Consider the following 19391-nt stretch of genomic DNA (forward strand, 5'->3'; position numbering starts at 1 on the left):
TTTTTTCTAGTTTTTTTTTAACTCAACAGAGTAAATCTAGTTATGGCTACAAGTAAAAGTTCTATTTTCATAGTTCTTTGTTTCATTTTTCAAGGTGAAAAGTTTTAATAAAACCATTTTTTCAGTATTTATTATTATAAATTTGTGCTACTCATTTAAATAGATTCCCCTTTTTTTAGTACCAGTTATTCTCAGATAAGGAGTACATGCTGTATTTCTCCAAGATATATGAATTGTTAATCATTTTGATATCCTAGGAAGAATTCAATGCAAATCAACAAACTTTGGAGGAAGATCAGTGTGAAATACTAGTCATTTCCTGGGATTTATTTAGTCTATTTGTTAGGGATATGTATAATTTATCTACTAAAATTTTATGTTAGTGAGTAATAAAACCTGCTTGGCATTTGTTACAATTATTGCAGTGCATAAATAAAAAAGAAAATGTATTCAGATTAATATGCTTTTTGTTTCAATGTGGACATAAATTAGTTGCTTAAAATTATCCTTTCAAATTGATAATAGCTTTTCTTTCTCTTCTTTTATTCATCATTGCCAATGAAAATACATGGGATCTTTAGAAAAAATGTATGTAAAGCATCTAATAGGAGAAGAATTGACATCGTCCAGTGTGGATGGGCATCCATTAATTGCTGTTCTTGATCTGGTTTCTGCCCTCACAATGGCATTTAATGAAAAGGCGAAGTCAGACTGTTCACTCTCTGATTGTAAGCAAATATGTGCTCATAGTTACATACTTTGAATTATCCTGATTTCTAGTATAAAAAGCATGAGGCAAATAAAATATTTTCCTGGTGGTCACTTACATTTGGGAATAATGGGAAAATTATTTTCAATATGCAAAGCAAGAAGTTAACTTTGCTAACAACTTAAACATGCTCATAAAGCGTACTTCTTGTCATATTCTGCCTAATTTTCCACCTGATTTTCCATTTTCTCCCCCTCTTTTCCCAGGAAAACAGTCGGTGTTTTTTGCTGCGGACCCAATTCAATTTCTAAGACTCTTCATAAACTGAGTAACCGAAACAACACATATGGGACAAGATTTGAATACAATAAAGAATCTTTCAGCTGAAAACCTTTGAGATGAACCAGGACTCTAAAGAAGGAATGAGTGCAATTTATGAGACTTTGAAACTCGGCTGAATCAAACAGCTGTGTCTTGCCAAAGAGTAGCAAGATTTTCTTATTTATGATTATTTAAAATGGAAATGCAGAGAATGTGGCCAGATGACAGGTCACATTACATGTTTAATTTGGAAACCAAAGAGGCTTTGAAGAATATTTGATGTGATGATTCACTTTTCAATGCTCGAATTAAAAGAAAGCTATTAGATGCACACCGTTGATTTTTATGGCAGATTCAAGAACTCGCTAGTGAGGAGCTGCGCTTGCTCACTGGGAGGCTGATAGCTTCGGTCCTCTTTAAATTGTTTTTGGTTGAACAAATGCAAGATTGAATGAAATTAAAAATTCATTGAAGCTCAGATTACATTTTCTATGTGAGTATAAACAGAGTAGCTTTGATTTAGAAAAGCTCCAAGCAAATCTATTAGATGTTTGAAAATACAATATGAGACTCTGTATTGATACGGGTACTTTACGTCAATATCTAATCTCCCTCACTACTGATGCTAATGCCTCTACTTGATATCTGTAAACCTTATGCTGAATGAACCTTGTGCAGACATTGATATAGCGTCTATTTTTATATTTTTCCTTCTTTTTTCCTCTGTCTAAGGAAATCTGCCCTCCTTTGGCACATGTTGGACACAAGGATTTAATCGGTCCTTTTCATCCCCAATTTATTTAATCTATTGCTATTGCATAGTAATGAGGAAAACGTTAATACTATAAATTATAAAGGGATACATAGACTAATAGCTTTTTTCCTTTTCCAGCATTTTAGGCTCTATTATTTTTATTTACTTTTTTTCCCAGCATAGTTTTTCTTAGTTTTTAGGCTCTTAAGGGGATTTGTTTAATTTGCACTTTGAGACCAAAGTGGTCACTGACATAGAAGTTCTTTCTCTTGAATCTCATAAATCACACCTTGATTTATGCTGGAGATATTGAGAGTATGGTCACATTCCTGAACACGAAACCTGTCTTTCACTTTCTACACGACAGGAAATATTTCGTGAGTCATTCGAATTTAAGTTCAGAATCAAGATTATTATTGTTGCACTGTCTGGTATTCTGGGTTTTGATAGGGAATTATTGAGTTTGAAGTCACTGCTGAGACCTCACTCTGTGATCCTTTGAGTTTATGCTCCCTGGCGATTATATCTGGGCTTAGAGGAAAAATCTACTACCTTAAGAATTAAGGCATTTTTACAACTTACTGATTTGTTCTTTAGGCATCTATCAATTGCTATCAAATATGATGCATTGCTGAAATCAACAGCATGGCTTGTCTTGCCTTTGTTAAAATTTTTCATGATGTAACATAACATGATAATGCTACTGTCACTTTTTGCTCTCATTCACAATAGCAGTCAACTGTGTTAAACCATCGAGCATTAAATGCCCATACACGTATTACTTACAGATATTTCTTCCTTTCCTTGGAATTCATTCTTCTCCCTTCTTGGAAGGAAAGTGAGTTAGAATAACATATGGAAAAAGTACAATATTGCTACAGATTTAGTTTCGAAGGCATATTTAATAACCAGTACATCTTGTAACACTTTGTAAATTAAAAAGAATTGTAAAGATACCTTCATAAGAACACATAACAGAAAAAACTTGCAAAAAGAAACTTGAGTTAGTACATGCTTGATGTGCAATACTGAGTCATTTTAATGTCAATAAATGTTAAAATTTCTATTTTTTATCCAGCTCTTCCAGAAATCAAATGAATATTTATCATTGGTCTCCTTATAAAAAAATTGTAATGGTATCCTTGAAATCTCTATAAACTCACTTGAACTTTGCAACAAATTAAGCAGCCAGATTTTCTTCACGAGATGATATAAGTGTAACAAACATAATCTATTTGAGTGCACATTAGCATGAGTAACCTTGAGGTTTTGAGTTCTGGGGCCGTCAGTGTCACTGGCTAATGATGTGACTGTGGCAAATGACTTGTCACTCCAGAATTAAGATTTCTCACTTGGACCAGATCAATAGTTATTCATCTTTTTTGGGTGATGTGTCTTTTTGAGAACTTGATTAAAAATGAATATCACGACATATATATATATATATATATATATATATATATATATATATATATATATATATAAAGCGTTACATACAATTTGGGGGGGACACAAACAATCTCCAAAAGCAAGGACCCCAGTTTATAAACCTCTGAACATAATAATCATCACTATAGGTCTTGCTACCTGTACCTTTCTTTTTTTTCTTTTTTTTGAAGGTTGGCACCTGAACTAACATCTGTTGCCAATCTTCTTTTTTTCTTCTTCTTCCGCTCAAAGCCCCTCATTACATAGTTGTAATCCTAGTAGTCTTTGTGGCTCTGCTATGTGGGATGCTATCTCAGCATGGCTTGATGAGCAGTGCTAGGTCCGTTCCCAGGATCTGAACCAGCAAAACCCTGGGCCACTGAAGCAGACCGCATGAACCCAACCACTCAGCCATGGGGCTGGCCCTGTATACCTTTCTTTTCTTTGATTTTATTTTTTAGAAGAAACTATCAATTTTTTTATAGGATTACACTAAGAAATTAACTCTATGGACAAAGGAAAGGAAATTCTTTTTCTATGCCCCAAAACAAAGAATCTAATGGACTCTTTCATCAGTTTTTAATCTTCTTCTGTCTCTTGCTTCATGCAAGAGAAGGCAATTTTGTGTAACAATAATAATAAAATACTCAGATTCATATACCCATGCGCCACATATACATTTGGGGCTTAGTTTGCTTTTTTTTTGGTTAAAAATGAAGTGATTGATAGTTTTTTCATTTAGTGACTTACAATGCCAGTTGGGTGATTATGCTAAGTACAGGCACTTAAAGAAATAGAAGCAATGTAGACAAAGCATAGCTGAATTGATTTAATCTAGATATCCATGTTATTTATAACCCCCCAAATCAGTGTTTACTTGAAACATTCACAGCAGGAAATGGATTTTAAATTATAAGGGATTGCTAAAGAGGCTTGTTAGAGGCAAATGGGCCCTTGTCATCAATAGATAATGCTGGTGCTGAAGAATGTTCATTATATGAAAGAGAAAAAATTTTAAGAAAATCTTTTTTTCCTTAAGGATGATTAACCCAGCTGAACAGTGATTTTTCTAAACAAACCAATGAGATACATATTTAAGTGCTACTCATGATAAACAGGTCCCTTTTCTTATGCTATCTAGGACACTTTCATATCCAGTTATATTATAGAAGCATCAAATGCTGAAGTTAGGGGGCTGGCCTGGTGGCGCAGAGGTTAAGTTCACACGTTCCACTTCAGCTGCCCGGGGTTCACTGGTTCGGATCCCGGGTCTGGACACGGCACTGCTTGGCAAGCCATGCTGTGGTAGGCATCCCACATAGAAAGTGGAGGAAGATGGGCACGGATGTTAGCTCAGGGCCAGTCTTCCTCAGCAAAAAGAGGAGGATTGGCAGGAGATGTTAGCTCAGAGCTAATCTTCCTCAAAAAAAAGAAACAACCGCTGAAGTTGGGAGTACTGTTATTTTGCAGTGGAGGCAACTGAGGCCTGAAAGGAGATAGTAATTTGCTCCAAGTCATCCACTGAGTTCGTTGCAGAGATGAAATCAGAGCTCAGCTTTTGTAATCTCTGCTGCTGAAAGGTTCTTCCCACCTCCCCGGGAAATAGGCATTTAATAAGACACATCTAGTCCTGCTAATCGGAATCTCCCTATAAACTCTAGTGCTGAGTGGAAAATAAGGTAGTGAGTGTTAATTCCAGATTCAGAGCAGAAAATCACACCTTTCTTCCCTATATATCTTCTGATTCCAAATTTGTTAGTCTTATGCTTTGCCTGTTAGAATCTATTTCCAGATATCAGTTTTAAAATAAGATAATTGTGCTAAAGAGATTGTGTTCTCCAGAGCTCTGTATTGGGGAAATACATCATAGTATATTTTCTAGGAAATGCTAATATTGTCATTTTAAATTTAGGTTTATAGACAAAAGGTATAACTTCACCAGCTTTCTAACGACCCAGGGAAAGGTTGATGTTAAAAAAAATGACTATTGTTCTCTACTCACATGACCATAATGTGCTTTTTGTTCAGGAGAAAAGAGTCAGCTTTTTGTAACCTAGTGAGACAGGAAATAAGTGAAATCAAACATAATGAGCATTTACTCCAACCACCATAGAACAATGAGAACTCTCTGTTTGCTTCTGTCTGAATCTCCCCTTCATTACCCCAACTTCTTTATTCCATTCTATAGTATTCTCAAAGGATGGAGTTGCAAAAGCTAGCTAGACAAAGTTTTCCAAAGAAACGAAGCAGAAGATTGCCAATACTTGGCAAAGAGAGCTCCATTAAGAGAGAAGAGAAGAAAGGCCGGGTGAATTATTTAAAATTAGCAGAGAGTTAAGCAATGTTGCTTTAAAACAAAGACTAGTAAATTTTTTGAAGTGAACATGCAGAACTTTTATTTCCTCTTATCCAAAATTTTTATATTCTTGTTTATAGACTCTAAAAACAGATTGCTTCTTTTATTTTACATTGTAGCAAAATCAGCAGTAACCTTAATGCGGAGTGTTAAGCTACAGTTTAAGAATTGATTGGGTCTGCCCGGTGGCGCAGCAGTTAAGTGCGCACGTTCCCCTTTGGCGGCCCGTGGTTCACCGGTTCGGATCCCCAGTGTGGACACGGCACCGCTTGGCAGGCCATGCTGAGGCAGGCGTCCCACATCTAAAGTACAGGAAGATGGGCACAGATGTTAGCTCAGGGCCAGGCCAGTCTTCCTCAGCAAAAGGAGGAGGATTGGCAGCAGATGTTAGCTCAGGGCTGATCGTCCTCAAAAAAAAAAAAAAAAAAAAAAAAAGCCTCAATAGAGCAAAACTAGGAAGGAAAAGAAAGGGAGTCAAGGAAAGCAAAGTTCTTTGACACATCAGGGCACGAAATCCTTTTCTTTTCATAACTAAGTAGATGCTTAAATGTGTTACAAAACTGGCTATTACTGTGGTTTGGAAGAAGGTAAAAGAATGGGATGTTTGGTTTGTTTCCAGGGATCCTTTCACATTGTCATTGCCACTAAAATTTTAGCAGAGCCTTAAATTGATCCGAACTATATCTGGCTTCCATAAGAATTAGAGCTTTCATGAACTGCTGGTTGACCTAGAGAATCCCAACATTTAGGTGAGAACCAGCAATATGTAAATGCTCTGATATATATAGCAATAAAGAAGGGGAGGCTGCCATATATTGCTTCAGCTGCATACACCACACATTAAAATTCTGTCGTTGAGAGGTCGTATTTCTCAGCTCTTATCCTTCCACCAGGGGAATGAAACCTTAACAATGCAGACACAGAAACAGACATTCTCTGTTGCATCGTAACAGTGTATCTCTTCACCTATAACAGCACATTCATTTGAATCTAGTTATCAATTTAGGATGACTATATGATTCATTTTAATGGTGAGAAATCTCCACAATGCCAAAGATGGGGGCCTTGCTTGCTTACTAAAAAACATGTGGCAGCCAACACATTGGCTGGGGAGAAAGCGGTTAATTCTTCTAGGTTTTCCTCTCCAGCTGAGCCCTAAAGGAATGTCAAATATCTTACCACACATATGTTGGAACATGACCTGTCTCGCACTCCTCACTTTGTGATTCGATGTGTGGCACAGTTATTCTCCAAACTCCCAGGGACTGTCCAGTTCAGCGAAACACCAGCTCTTGAGTCATCTTGGCATCATTAACCACATAACCGGGTACCGCCAGGTGCAATTATCCTATTTAAAGGTGATGATGATCTGGTTACCAAATGGCATTAGCAAGAAACTTTATTTTCTCTTTTCATTACAATTTGATTCAAATTCAGAGTTGGGAATAATAGAAATCACTTTAAAAGGTGGGAATGATAGGGCCAGCCTGGTGGCACAGCGGTTAAGTGCGCATGTTCCGTGTTGGGTGGCCTGGGGTTCGCCTGTTCGGATCCCAGGTGCGGACATGGCACCGCTTGGCAAGCCATGCTGTGGTAGGCACCCCACGTATAAAACAGAGGAAGATGGGCATGGATGTTAGTTCAGGGCCAGTCTTCCTCAGCAAAAAGAAGACGATTGGCAGGAGATGTTAGCTCAGGGCTAATCTTCCTCAAAAAAACAAAGTGGGAATGATTGGCTGTAGCTATGTTCTACTCTGAGAGTGTGCTAGTATTATCATTCTACCCAGCCACCTCCAGTGTATAGTGTGAACAGGATTCCACGTTAGAAATCAGGTGACTTGCAGCCTTTATCCTTGAAAAGTACTAGACCATGTACATAAAAATGAGTATAATATCTACCTCTGCCGACATCCCTTTTCCAGGGATGTAGTGGGGCAAGAATGTGGGGGAGAGGAGCAAAGAAATTGTGAAGAAAGAGACATTTCCTGGGCAAATCTTCCTGCGTAGGTTTTTGATAACACAGTAAAAATAAAACATTGTTCTGAGTGAGTAAAAGCACAGGCTTCCGTCAGTCACAGTTCATTATAACTGAAAGAGTATTTAATTGTGTTTTCTGGGCAAGTAGAGAAGTACCCACAAGCAAATCAGCACTACTAGCTGTCTGTCTGCTGAGATTCCCATAGACAAAGTTGCCTGTTATGTCCAATAGAACCGTCTTTTGAATTCCTCTTAACTAATTTTGGTCAGTCCCAATTTGGCTAGAGATAGCTGTATTGATCTATAGCAGTCGATCTAGGAATTGCTGGAGGGTGATGTCAGTTATCTTGCTTATTTAAGTTTTGGTGAAGGGAAAAGCAGGTGTTCATGAGACCCCTACTGAGTTAAAACCAAGGCCTATATCTTAGAGCTAGATAAAATTCTATAAAAAAAAAAAAAAAGCACTGCATTATAGCTATTTTTTTCCTAGATGGAAATAAAATAAATTTATCTTTTTCTCTTACCAAAGATACTTCACATTATGTGTTTTCATCAAAGCTCACATTATTTTGTAGATATTTGTATTTAAATTATGTGTGTACGTGTGCGTGTTGTGTGTGTAGGAGAGAGAGAGCATGTGTTTGTGTATTTTTATGGTGGATTGGGAGAAAAATTGCCTGAATGAAAATGACATTCTGCAATAATGTGTAATGACACTTTCCTACTGTCATAATAAGCATTCAGCAGTGACAGGTTTGCAATTGGAAGAAGCGTAGTCCTCCCATCAAAATGTGAGATGCTCAGCAATCCAGGTGTAGCATTTGATTCTTGTCTGGCTAAATGGAGGTGTGAGTTTCTACAATGCTGGAGAGGAAGCACTAATTCAGATTCAATGCTTGTAAAGAATTAGAAAAAAATGCATTTATTTTTATATGTAATTTTATTGTTGTAAAGTCATAGTATGTTTCTAGAACACTTTCATTGTTTTGGAACATGGCATGGTGTTTAAAAGCTAGACAAATAAAGTTTGGACAAATATTCTTAAAATTCCTCTCATTGGAAACCAATTGTGCACCTTTGATGGTAATAATCAAGAATTTTCTGCAGGATTTTGAGAACAGGTTAGGGTTGTTTTTATCTTAATGAAAGACCAAATGAATATCTTCACAAATGCTTGTGAAGATATTAAGTAATATTTGAGAAATGTTCCTTTGAAAAACTTTGAAACTGGTCTAATTACAAGCTTCTCAACACTCTTGTTACTTTCATTTCAGCACGGTGTGCAATTGGCAATTATAGAATTTGAATCTCTAAATTTAATATGCTGGTTTTAGGATCTTGGTTTTCTTTTGGGTTGATTTGTTTTTTGGTATTATTCTCAAATCTCATAATTGTACCCATTAAAACATTGAACTATTGGTACCATTTTAAGATGTCAAAATTATATCTACTTTCCTGCACAGAAAATTAATAAAATATAATATGTTCATTATGAAGTCTCAATGTTGAGTTTTTACATTTGATCATTGAGGATTTCAATTTTACCTAAACATTGAGTATACTGTAACTCAGCTGTATAAACTTACTTTATATAGGAACTCCTGCTCAAAGGATTTTGTTTATTTTTCCAGTAAATCACATCTCTCTTTTTGGAAATCTGTGCATTACACAAAATAAGGAATAGTAATAGAGTAGCTCACAGGTTTGTCTGACATTTACACAGGTGAGATACGAGCAGTTTTCCATAAGCTGCGTCCTGGAGACCTGTGTTTCAGCACCCCCTGAAAACTAGCTGTATGATTTCCCCATCAGAAAAATGCAGACCAGAATTTTCTCTAAAATTCATTCCATCTTGTGTTTCTGTGTTGCCTGTGAACCTATAATTTGATAGTGGCCAGGATGACAAAAATGCTTCAGTATAGATGATTGTGGTCCCTTTTACGTCGGAAGATATGCCTAGGAAGGTACACAAAATTGGGAAGCCTTCTTGCATCAGCAGGATGAAGATATTTGCTTCAGAGTAAAAGACATTCTACTCTCCATATTTCTCAATGTATGTTCTTTCCATTAAACTGTTATTTATTGTTTTCTCGAATCTAAAGGGCATTCATGGGTCAAATCAGATGTCACAGTGCTCTAATTTATAGAGCTTTTAGGAGTGGTGACTTATTTGTAGGGTTGAAGCAGGTTACTTCGCTATGTGGTACCGCATTGTTCTCAATCAATTCCTACCACGTTGCACTTCTTCAAGTGATTTATTTTCAAAGAATCTGCTTTCCTCTTGTATTTTGCCAAGCTGTCATGCATTCTGTAATGGGTATTTCAATAGGTCAAGTTCAGATGCATTTAAAAGGTAAGATTAGCAGTTATGTGCTTGCATTCCCTATGTGCATTATTTGCTTTGTGTCACAATGGGGTCATGAGTGCATGCTTTAATAGCATTACTGTTGTAAAATTACTCATTAGCAGCAGCCAGTGTTGGAAGAACACAAAAGATAATTGGGAAAAAATGTTTTTGGGGGTGCACAAATCAAGGAGACTTTGATGTAAATCTCAATTCTGAAGATTAAAAGTTCCTCTAAAATGCTTTCCCTTGTTCACATTGATTACCCTGCTGTCAGAAATGTGTTTGCCAGAACTCAAAAATATGAAAATGTCTGACAGTAAAAGTTTCTCGTCAGACTTTTTATTAGGCAATGAAATCTATAAGAAATCTTTTTAAGTGGATTGTGTTGCAGAGGCCATGTTGTCAGCTTGCTGATAAATGTGTCACCCACTGGGAGATGGAAGCACATATCCAAAACTTGGTTTTGCATTTCAGATATAGACCCAAGGTATTGTGTGAAAAATACTTTTTGAGTTAGAATGACTGTTAATTGTGACAGATTTAAAAATCACCTTATGTGCATTTTGACAAGGTGATTTCTGAAATTGTTTCAGGTTTATTTTGACAGAAGACTTTGGTGGGAGATTTTGATTAGTAAACAAATTCAGACTTCGAGTTTTTAAAATAGCTGTCTATTTTCCTTGGGTTTCTTTTATGATGGTGGTGAGAAGTGGTTAATTATTTATTTTGAAATCTCTAATGGGATACTTGTGGAAAAAAACATTTTGGCCTTCCAAAGATGATGGAACAACATGTCTTGTGATGTGTTACAACTATGTAGGTTTTGTTAAGCTTTGTCCTTCGTTGCTGTTGGTCCTATCCTTCAACCTTTATCTGTCAGTAACAGAGATGTTGTTCCAAGCCCTGGGAGCCACAGCCATCCTCTGAAATTGTACTAGGACGACTTCTCCTTTCAGTTGTCTAATATAACTTCCATTCCTCACCTGTTTCCTTGAACCCAGCTTTAACCCAGAACCTTTACCAGGACGCTCATTTTTTTTCCCTATTGTTTCCTCACCCAGCTATAGACCTTAGAACCATGGAGTTCTATGCTATTCTTAGCACAGCCTATTTGCTTGGGTTCTTGGGTGAACTCAGGCTCTGCCTCTGTCTCTTGCCCATTCAGCCCCTGATTAATCTATTATCCTTGGTTCTGAGTTTTCCTTTGTTTCAGGGTTTAGGGGAGTCATCCATGCACTGGCCCTGCCCAGCCATGGCACCTCTGTGCCCATGGCCGCTATAGCTTCCCATCACTCACATATGGAACGAGGTGTCTTTATGGTAGGCTGATAAATAGAGTTTATTTGTACATGAAGTGATGCTCCAGGAACAGATGAGTCTTGTTTTTTCAGGTAGTTTTGTTCTATAGAGATGCCACACACACTGACTGAGTGATTAATGAACCATTGCTCTCAATTAGGTTCCTGTGAGCCTCTGATCACAATATTTTTATCAATTAATCAATACATAACCTTGTTTATGTGTGTTTCTGTTTAAAGTCACCATATTTAATATATACTATTGATTCATTAACATTGAACTCATGACCAATAGCATTATAACTCATGGTTGAATGAAGCTTGTCTAAGACATGTCTGTTCTCCATAAGGCACATCACAGCCATCTTGCACTTAGGAACACTAGACAGGACTTCATTCTGCTTGGGGGCCATTTGAAACAGAGAAATCACCAACAAAAAGCACAAACATGCAAAAAATATGGCACTAAATGGAACACTAGAAGGACACAATTACAGTAAGAGAGCTGAAACAAGAAGGCAGAGTGACAACTTGTTTGACATCAGGTGGGACTGGGCCTAAAGTGACTAAAACTTTTTGTTGCTCTGTGCATGTTTGTAAATGGCCATGAAAGTACATAGAGTATTGATTTTAGAGTTACCAAAAAAACGTAGCAAGTGGGTGATTTGCAAATAAGGAATCCACGAATAACCAGGCTTGACTGTATCTACTTTTCCTAGGAGTGGTGACTGGGAAAGAGGATTCTGTGCATTTTTGTAGCTTTAGTCTTTATTCTTCACTTACTACTGGTTTTGAAGTAACTTGGAATAGCTTTTCTGTAGGAGAGAGAGGCTTCTCCATCTTGGTCTTCTTCTCTTCTCATTCTTTTCCTTCTTCCACCTCAAAGATAGAGAATACTAATTTGACCGGATAGAGTGTGAAATTTTCATTGGCCCACATTTATTAGTAGGTGTAGTTATTGTGTAGAAAAATTGTGCATATAGTTGTATTCAGAAAAAAAGTTAATATGCCAGGCCTGAGACTGCCATCCTTCCTAGAAAGGCCTGCTGTAAGATCAGCCATTAGCCAGCGTCTGGGAACTTCAATTTCAGGAGGGTTCCCACCACCCCAACTGATAAACAAGAGTGGTTCAATGTGGCTAAACTTTTGCGCAAACCATAAGTTTTATACTGAACATCTGCTTTCCTTCTGGGAGTCTAGAATTTTGGTAAGTGCTAGGCAGAGGGTGCTTATGTGATCGACCCCCAATTAAAACCTTGGACACTGAGTCTCTAATGAGCAGCCCTTGGAGACAACATTTCACAAAGGTTGTCACAAGTTGCTGCTGGAGAAATTATGTGTATCTCGTATGACTCCGCTGGGAGAAGACTCTTGGAAGCTTGTGCCTGGTTTCCTCCGGACTTCACCCCACACATCTTTCCCCTGGTTTTGCTTTGTATCCTTTCGCGTTAACAAATGTTAGCTGTGAATACAACTATACACTGCCTTTTGAGTCTTCCTAGAAAATCACCAAACCTATGTCATATTGGGCACCACTGACACAACCTGCATGCCTCTTAGTAACTTATTTTCTCACTGTCCTTCTATGTGCCAGACAAGTAAGTGGACACAGGACCTTATCCCATACTCTCGGCTCTCTCTTCCATTTCTTCTATTTCATGCATGTGGCTGAACGCCTTAAAGCAGGTTGCTGTCTTCTTTGCTGCGCTTTTTTTCTCACTTTGCTTTCTTTTCTCCACCTGACAGACTAAGGGCAATAAGTGCCCCAGATTTGGAGTCATCCTTTACTAACTGTTGAAAGCTCCATTTGGGACAATTGCTTAAGTCTCATGCACCAGCCTAGCTTTACTAGAGAACCCCAATTTGGGATTAGACACTGGCCCAGTTACTAATACCGCTTTCTCTCCCCCTTGCTTATTGTTTATTGTATATGCCTCTTATACAATAGCTGAAACAAGGAAAATAAGAGGTACCTGACATGAAACAGAGGTATTGGCAGGGCAGGATTCAGACAATCTTTGATCTCTTTTGTTAAATATTGTTAAAATAGCACCTAAACCTCTAATACTCCTCATCTGTTTCTCTCCTTTTTCTACTCATCCTCTTTTCCAACCTGTCTGTTCTCACATTTTCCTTAAGTGGATGTGGTGAGTGTGGTCTGTGTTGGTAGGATTCGCTGTTCTAAGATATTCCCTTTTTTCTTCATTGTCTTCCCAGCATTCTCCAGCCCATCACTTTCCATTGAATCTCATAATACCAACCATAACCTACAGAACAGGTTATATTTCCAGGAAAAACAAACTTTACTTCATCAGTCATTTTTAATTACACTTTTTTTTTTTTTTTTTCTGAGCATGTTTAGCTCTGAGCTAACATCTGTGCCAATATTCCTCCACTTTATATGTGGGTTGCTGCCCCAGAATGTCTGACAAGTAGTGTAGGTCCACAGCTGGGATCCAGGCCCCTGAAACCAGGCTGCCAAAGCGGAGTGTGCCAAACTTAACCACTATGCCATGGGCTTGGCCCCTAATTACACTTTTGAAAATCACCAGTGACAAGTTTTCCCACCAATATTTGGTTTATTTCAATACAGAAGAATCACCATACCTGAGACAGCAGTTTCAAAATCAATTCATGGCACAGTGATGCTGATTCCATTCCTCATGAGGTGTCATATTTTTAGTATTATACTTTATCAAGGAGCCTTTAAGTTCTGTCAAGATGAAGGCTGATGATTTATTTCAGCTGATTTCACAGCTTGGTGTCTTTCTGGACTTAATAGAATTCCAGAATTGGCCATATGATGTAATGGTTACAATTCCTTTTTAGGGAAACTCCCTGAATTTTGGACTCACACTGCTTAAGTTAAAATGCTGCCTCCACTGATGTGAGCTCTGGGATCTTGGGCAAATTTTCTGTAACTTTTCTCAGCTTTAGTTTTCTTATCTATAGAATAAGGGTTACATGAGTTAATAGATGTGAAGTATTTAGGGACACAGAGTAATAATGCTATTATAATAATTCTAATAAATGGAGAAAGATGAGTGTGGAATTCTGGAAGCAGTAATATAGCAGGCAGATATGAATTAAAAGTCCTAGTCCTACACTTTTACTAGTTTTGTGACTTTTGGGCAGATCTCTGTTCTTCAAGTTTCTTCCTATTAAAATTAAAATAATATGTCCACTTTCAGGGTCTGTATGAGAACTAGTAATTATAATAGTGCTTAGAATTTTGTCTAACACATAATAGATAAAAAGATAACTATTGTAATTATTATGGAAGAGTTAGGCCAACCTGAAGATGTCAGGTATCAGACTATGGGTAATTTGTTACTTTTTTTGTATTACGATCTTATTTATGAAAGTGTGTTTTAATATATTGCTGTGAGCTGATTCTATTTCTATTACAATTTCATAGTTATTTGTCTGCTTGCCTGTAACCTCCACTAACTGTTCATTTCTTCAATGAAGTACACAGGCTTAGGGTCTTAATCATCTTTATATTCCAGTTCCTAGGAAAATATCTGATTCTCAATAGGTTTTCAGTAACTATTTGCTAAGTTAAATCTAATTCTCATTGTTATAACTAAGAGTTATAACAAGTACCTCTTGTTAGAGATACTTACAAGCATAGAAAGAATCTTAAAATACTTGTTCTGAAGAAAGAAAAAATATTATAAACTAGAAGGAACCAGTTAACAATTTATATGATCAACAGATTATTTTTTTAGCACTTATATATTAATTATTTGACTAGTTAGGGAAAAGGCAGTATCGGACTTCAAAACTTGGGTATTAATTTTGATTCTTCCTCTCTTTCACTTATGCCACCAAATCCTCTTAATTTTTTCCTTTTTGAAGTTTCTTGGATCTTTCTTGGTAGTTTCTCCTAATGGCCACCATCCTACTTGTAGTTACAACCTCAATACCAGTTCATTAATTCATTGGGCAAAATAGAGAGGAGCATTAAAGTCAACGATACTCAGGTTACATAATAGAAATGATTTTTCCATGTATGTTTGAAAACATTTTTCATAAAAAAATTCAGGATCCATAGCACTCAGCCTTCTTTTTTTACTTAATATCAATGGCTACACTCAAAATTCTTTTAGGCATCAACTGAGGATGCATCTTAATGAAAAGTTTTACAAGATGCTCACTCCAGTGACCTATAGCCATTTGAAGAGCAAGAGAGCAGGGTTTCCCTTTGCTTTGCTAGAAAAGCTCTGTTATTACAAAAGCAAACAAACTCAAAGTTCTCAAAGATATGCTTTTCCATCTTGCCTCCAAATCTGATTCAAGACATACCAGTCATCTGAATAACCAGAAAGATTGGCTTAAATGTCATTTCTTCCCTGAACTTTTCTTGATGCTACCACCATATATTCACACACAACACACAATCACATACCTGTGGCAATAAGCTATACTAACATGGTATGTTAGAAAATCCATGACCTTTGGAGCCAGATGTAGGTTTGGATCCAAACTCCACACTAGCAGCATGGCCTTGGGCATGCTACTTAGCCTCCTGGCATTCTAGCTTCCTTATCTTTTAAATGAGGATAATACTAAACTCAGAATTTTATTGACAATGAAATGAGATTATATACACAAAACACTCAGATCCTGACATGACATATGATAAAATCCTCTCTAAATATTAAGCCCATCAAATCTTTCAATGTCTATAATTCTTCTCCAATTACCCTAAGCAAAGGGTGACTTTTATAGTTTGTGTATGTAAGTATTTCTTACATTTCTTCCTGGACTCTAAGTATCCTAAGAGCAGAACTTCTGTCTATTCACTTCTGTATCTCCAAAAATCCAAACTGGGTATGCCTAATTCCAGCTCATGATTTCATCCATTGCTTTCTACAAAGAATTATTCTGGACTAAACTATTTTTATAAATTAATCCATTATTGTCTATCATTAATGGCTTTTTCATCATGATTTACCACACTATGGAAGCCCTAATGGGGATGTTTGCCATCTGCATCTAAGAATACTGTCTTATACAGCCACTGGCAGATTTATCATGTCATTACTGCTTTTAATTCCTGCTGAAGATTTTTCTGTGAGTACTTCTCTCTTCTTAGGGTCACTATTTTTACCAGCTTCAGCTCTCCATTTTCTTTTATTAGGAGTGATACCTAGTTTAATGCAGGCTTGACTTTTTCCAGAACTATCAGCAGCCCTAACTTTTTGGAAGCCCTTGATATGCTCAGATGGGGCCGACCTTATTATTTCCTAAGCACAAAGTGTGTTTATTCTGTTTTCATTTTCCTCTATTTGCTTAGATCTAACTTTTGTTGAGTTTCATTTTCATTCTTCCATTTAATATTCATCACATACTTACTTGGGGCCAGGCATTGGAAATACAAGATCTGAAAATCAGTGCAGGCCTCGTCTTCATTGAGCTTATTGTTCAATGGAAGGGAATACATTAAACTATATGTACACAAATAGGTATGTAATGAAAAGCTATGGTAAATGCTATGAAAAAGTGAAATACGTGATGAGAGATTATGAGGAAATGATCTGAGTTAGATTAGGAAGGCTGCTTTGAAAAAGTGGCATTTAAGAGGAGATCTAAAATATGAGTAGGAATTTGAGGCAAGAGAGGAGTGAGGTCAGAGGTCCTAAGATAGCAGAAAGAATCACACTTTCAATGAGCTAAAAAATAGTCGGTGATGCTAGAGCACTGCAAGGAAGATGCAGAACGACATGAGACAGGACTGGAAAGACAAGCAGCAGCCAAAGCAGAGACATCTACTGAGGACTTGGAATTTAACCAGAGAGGAATGTTAACCTTCTGAAGTGTTATAAGCAAACTTTCAAGCAGCCATTTCAATTCCTCTGTGGATTAGAAACAGGCAAGTGAAGAAGGTAGAATCCAGCCAAGAGGCTGTTGGAGTAGCTGCAGCAACAGATGATGATGGCTTAGACTAGAACTGAAATAGAGAGATTACCGTGACCCAGGGGCAGGTTAGAAAGAAGTGGAGATGTTCCAAAGAGTGTATATTGAAAGGAGAATTAAGAGTACCACACAGAGATGGAGAGTAAAGGGGGATGACTTATTAGATGGAACTTCAAATTTCTCACATGAGAAATGGCTTGGGTATAAGTGTCATTTATTAACTTGTGGAAGTTTGGAAGAGAAACAAATTTTAGAAGGATCTTAAGAGCTTATTTTTAAATGTAAGTTCTAATTCCTGCAGGATATTTAAGTAAATTTTAAAACTAAGCTGCTGGATATATCAGTCAGGAACTCTGAAAAGAAGCTGGGACTAGAGATATAAGCTTGAGAATCATCAATAATTGCAGAAATTTTGGAAAAGGAGACAATAAGAAAGTAAAATGGGAAGATAGGAGTCTCTGCGTGTAGTGGATGCTGTGCTGATGAACAGATCGCTACTTCAGGACCCAGGCACTCACTTCCCCAGCTACTGTCAAGTGTTGGCTGCTGATTGCACATAGCTGAGTCCCTCTCCAGCCATTGTGCTCACAGAAGGGAATCTCTTGCCCAGTTTACACCTCCTTTCCCGGGGCAGCTCAATGACTAGACAAGGTGGAAAAACAAAAGCTGAAATTTCTTGCCTGGATGTGGGACAGTTCTAAAGTACTCTCCCAGCATTAGTAGGCGTAGAGTCAGCTGAGACCTCTGGGGAAACAAAAGCTGACATCTGATGTCGGAAGTGGTCTTAGGAAGCAAGATATGAAGTAGATCTTGCTGCTGGATAACCTACCAGGTAATTGGCAATGAAGACTCCATTGCTAGTCATGGTAGAGTGTTGATAACTCCCAGCATGCTGTAGTGAGCAACTGTTACAAACTTCACCTGGAATAGTCTAATAGTAGAATGGGATCCACCTGTAACTAAAGAGGAACCTAGAGGTTTGAGAAGTTCAAGGTAAATGGCTCTGGTTAAGCGCCATTGATACATTGAAAAAAGACATTGAACGGCTGGGGGTAATTATTTTAAGGTGAATTGTGAAAGCCAATGAACCTACAATTTACATTGAAATATGAAAGCCGGAGAGCCTCCTTGACAGAATCTAAGGAGAAGCGCATGCCAGCTAGCCCAGTCGGTAGAAACTCTGCATTTTTAAATCCATGCAACCCTTTGCAAAAGCACTGTGGCAATCCATTGGAAAAGTCGTAAAATTATTCATGTGCTTTGATGCCAGAGACTGTGCTCCTGGAAAATAATTTCAGAGAGATCAAATGGCAAATGCACCAAAATATTCCTTACAGCACTAAATGCAGTTTTAAAACTAGATAAAACCTGAATGTCCAGTAGCAAGGAAGTGGTAAGTTATGACACATCAACATAGTTGAATAACAAACAACATTGAAACTTATAATTATGAAGGAAGAACTGGATTCAAATCCTGGGCAAGTTTCGTCTCCTGTTTAAGCTACAGTCTCCTGATTTGAAAACACAAATAATACTTACCCCCGTATTGATGACATGAAGATTAAATGAGTTCACATATGTGAAGAGCTTAGCCCAGTTCTTGAAACATCATAAATATTCATTAAATTGTAACATCTTTGTTACTTATTTTTAAATAAGAAATTGGAAATCACTATGACCATGATGATAAAACATACAAGAATGGGTAGATTAACATGAAGTTACAAGAATAATTTCTTAAACTGCTATTAAGAAACGAACTCATAAAACAATTGGATAAACTTGAGCTACATAAAGTTTTAATACGACTTTTATTTAAAATAAAATACTTAAATTATTCCTATATAGTTTTAAACAGCTGAATGGTTTGAAGCCCTTAAGGCCTCCAGTGGTTCCTATAGGCAACTGTATATCCATTACATTGTACAAACTAGCAAATGCTTTTGAAAATAAGCAGCAAAAAATGTTTTAAAAACCCTCTTTTTACTTGCATTTCAGCACTTTTCAGAAGGAGTCTAATCAGAAGAGGGAGGGAACTTTGTTCTACTGACATGCCCTACAAAATAGCATAGGCTCACAATAGGTGGCCCCAATGAGTCCCTTTTTATGATGGCAAAGAAAACTGTTCCTACAAATCAAAGCCCATATAAGCAAGGAAAAGGCTATTTAAAAACATTCACAATCAATGCCAGTCGTCAGCCTGCTAGAGACATTGGTTGAAATGACTTGTAGCCATCACATATTCATTTCTACAGATGGAGCACTATATATTTGACTTG

At 37.1% G+C, this 19391-nt stretch overlaps 1 protein-coding gene across 2 annotated transcripts in view; it reads left to right on the forward strand.

Moving 5' to 3' along the window:
* The window catches only part of NOX4 (NADPH oxidase 4), a 146413-nt gene extending 143552 nt beyond the window's left edge, over nt 1-2861 (forward strand). For both annotated transcript variants that reach the window (XM_001489131.6, XM_023645592.2), the window contains exon 18: nt 976-2861. In XM_001489131.6, coding sequence (XP_001489181.2) covers nt 976-1096 — 121 coding nt within the window. In that variant the 3' untranslated portion in view covers nt 1097-2861. The remainder of the gene's footprint in view (nt 1-975) is intronic.
* The last annotated feature ends 16530 nt before the right edge of the window (nt 2862-19391 follow it).

This window comes from Equus caballus, chromosome 7 (assembly GCF_041296265.1).
Source record: "Equus caballus isolate H_3958 breed thoroughbred chromosome 7, TB-T2T, whole genome shotgun sequence".
Lineage (NCBI taxonomy): Eukaryota > Metazoa > Chordata > Mammalia > Perissodactyla > Equidae > Equus > Equus caballus.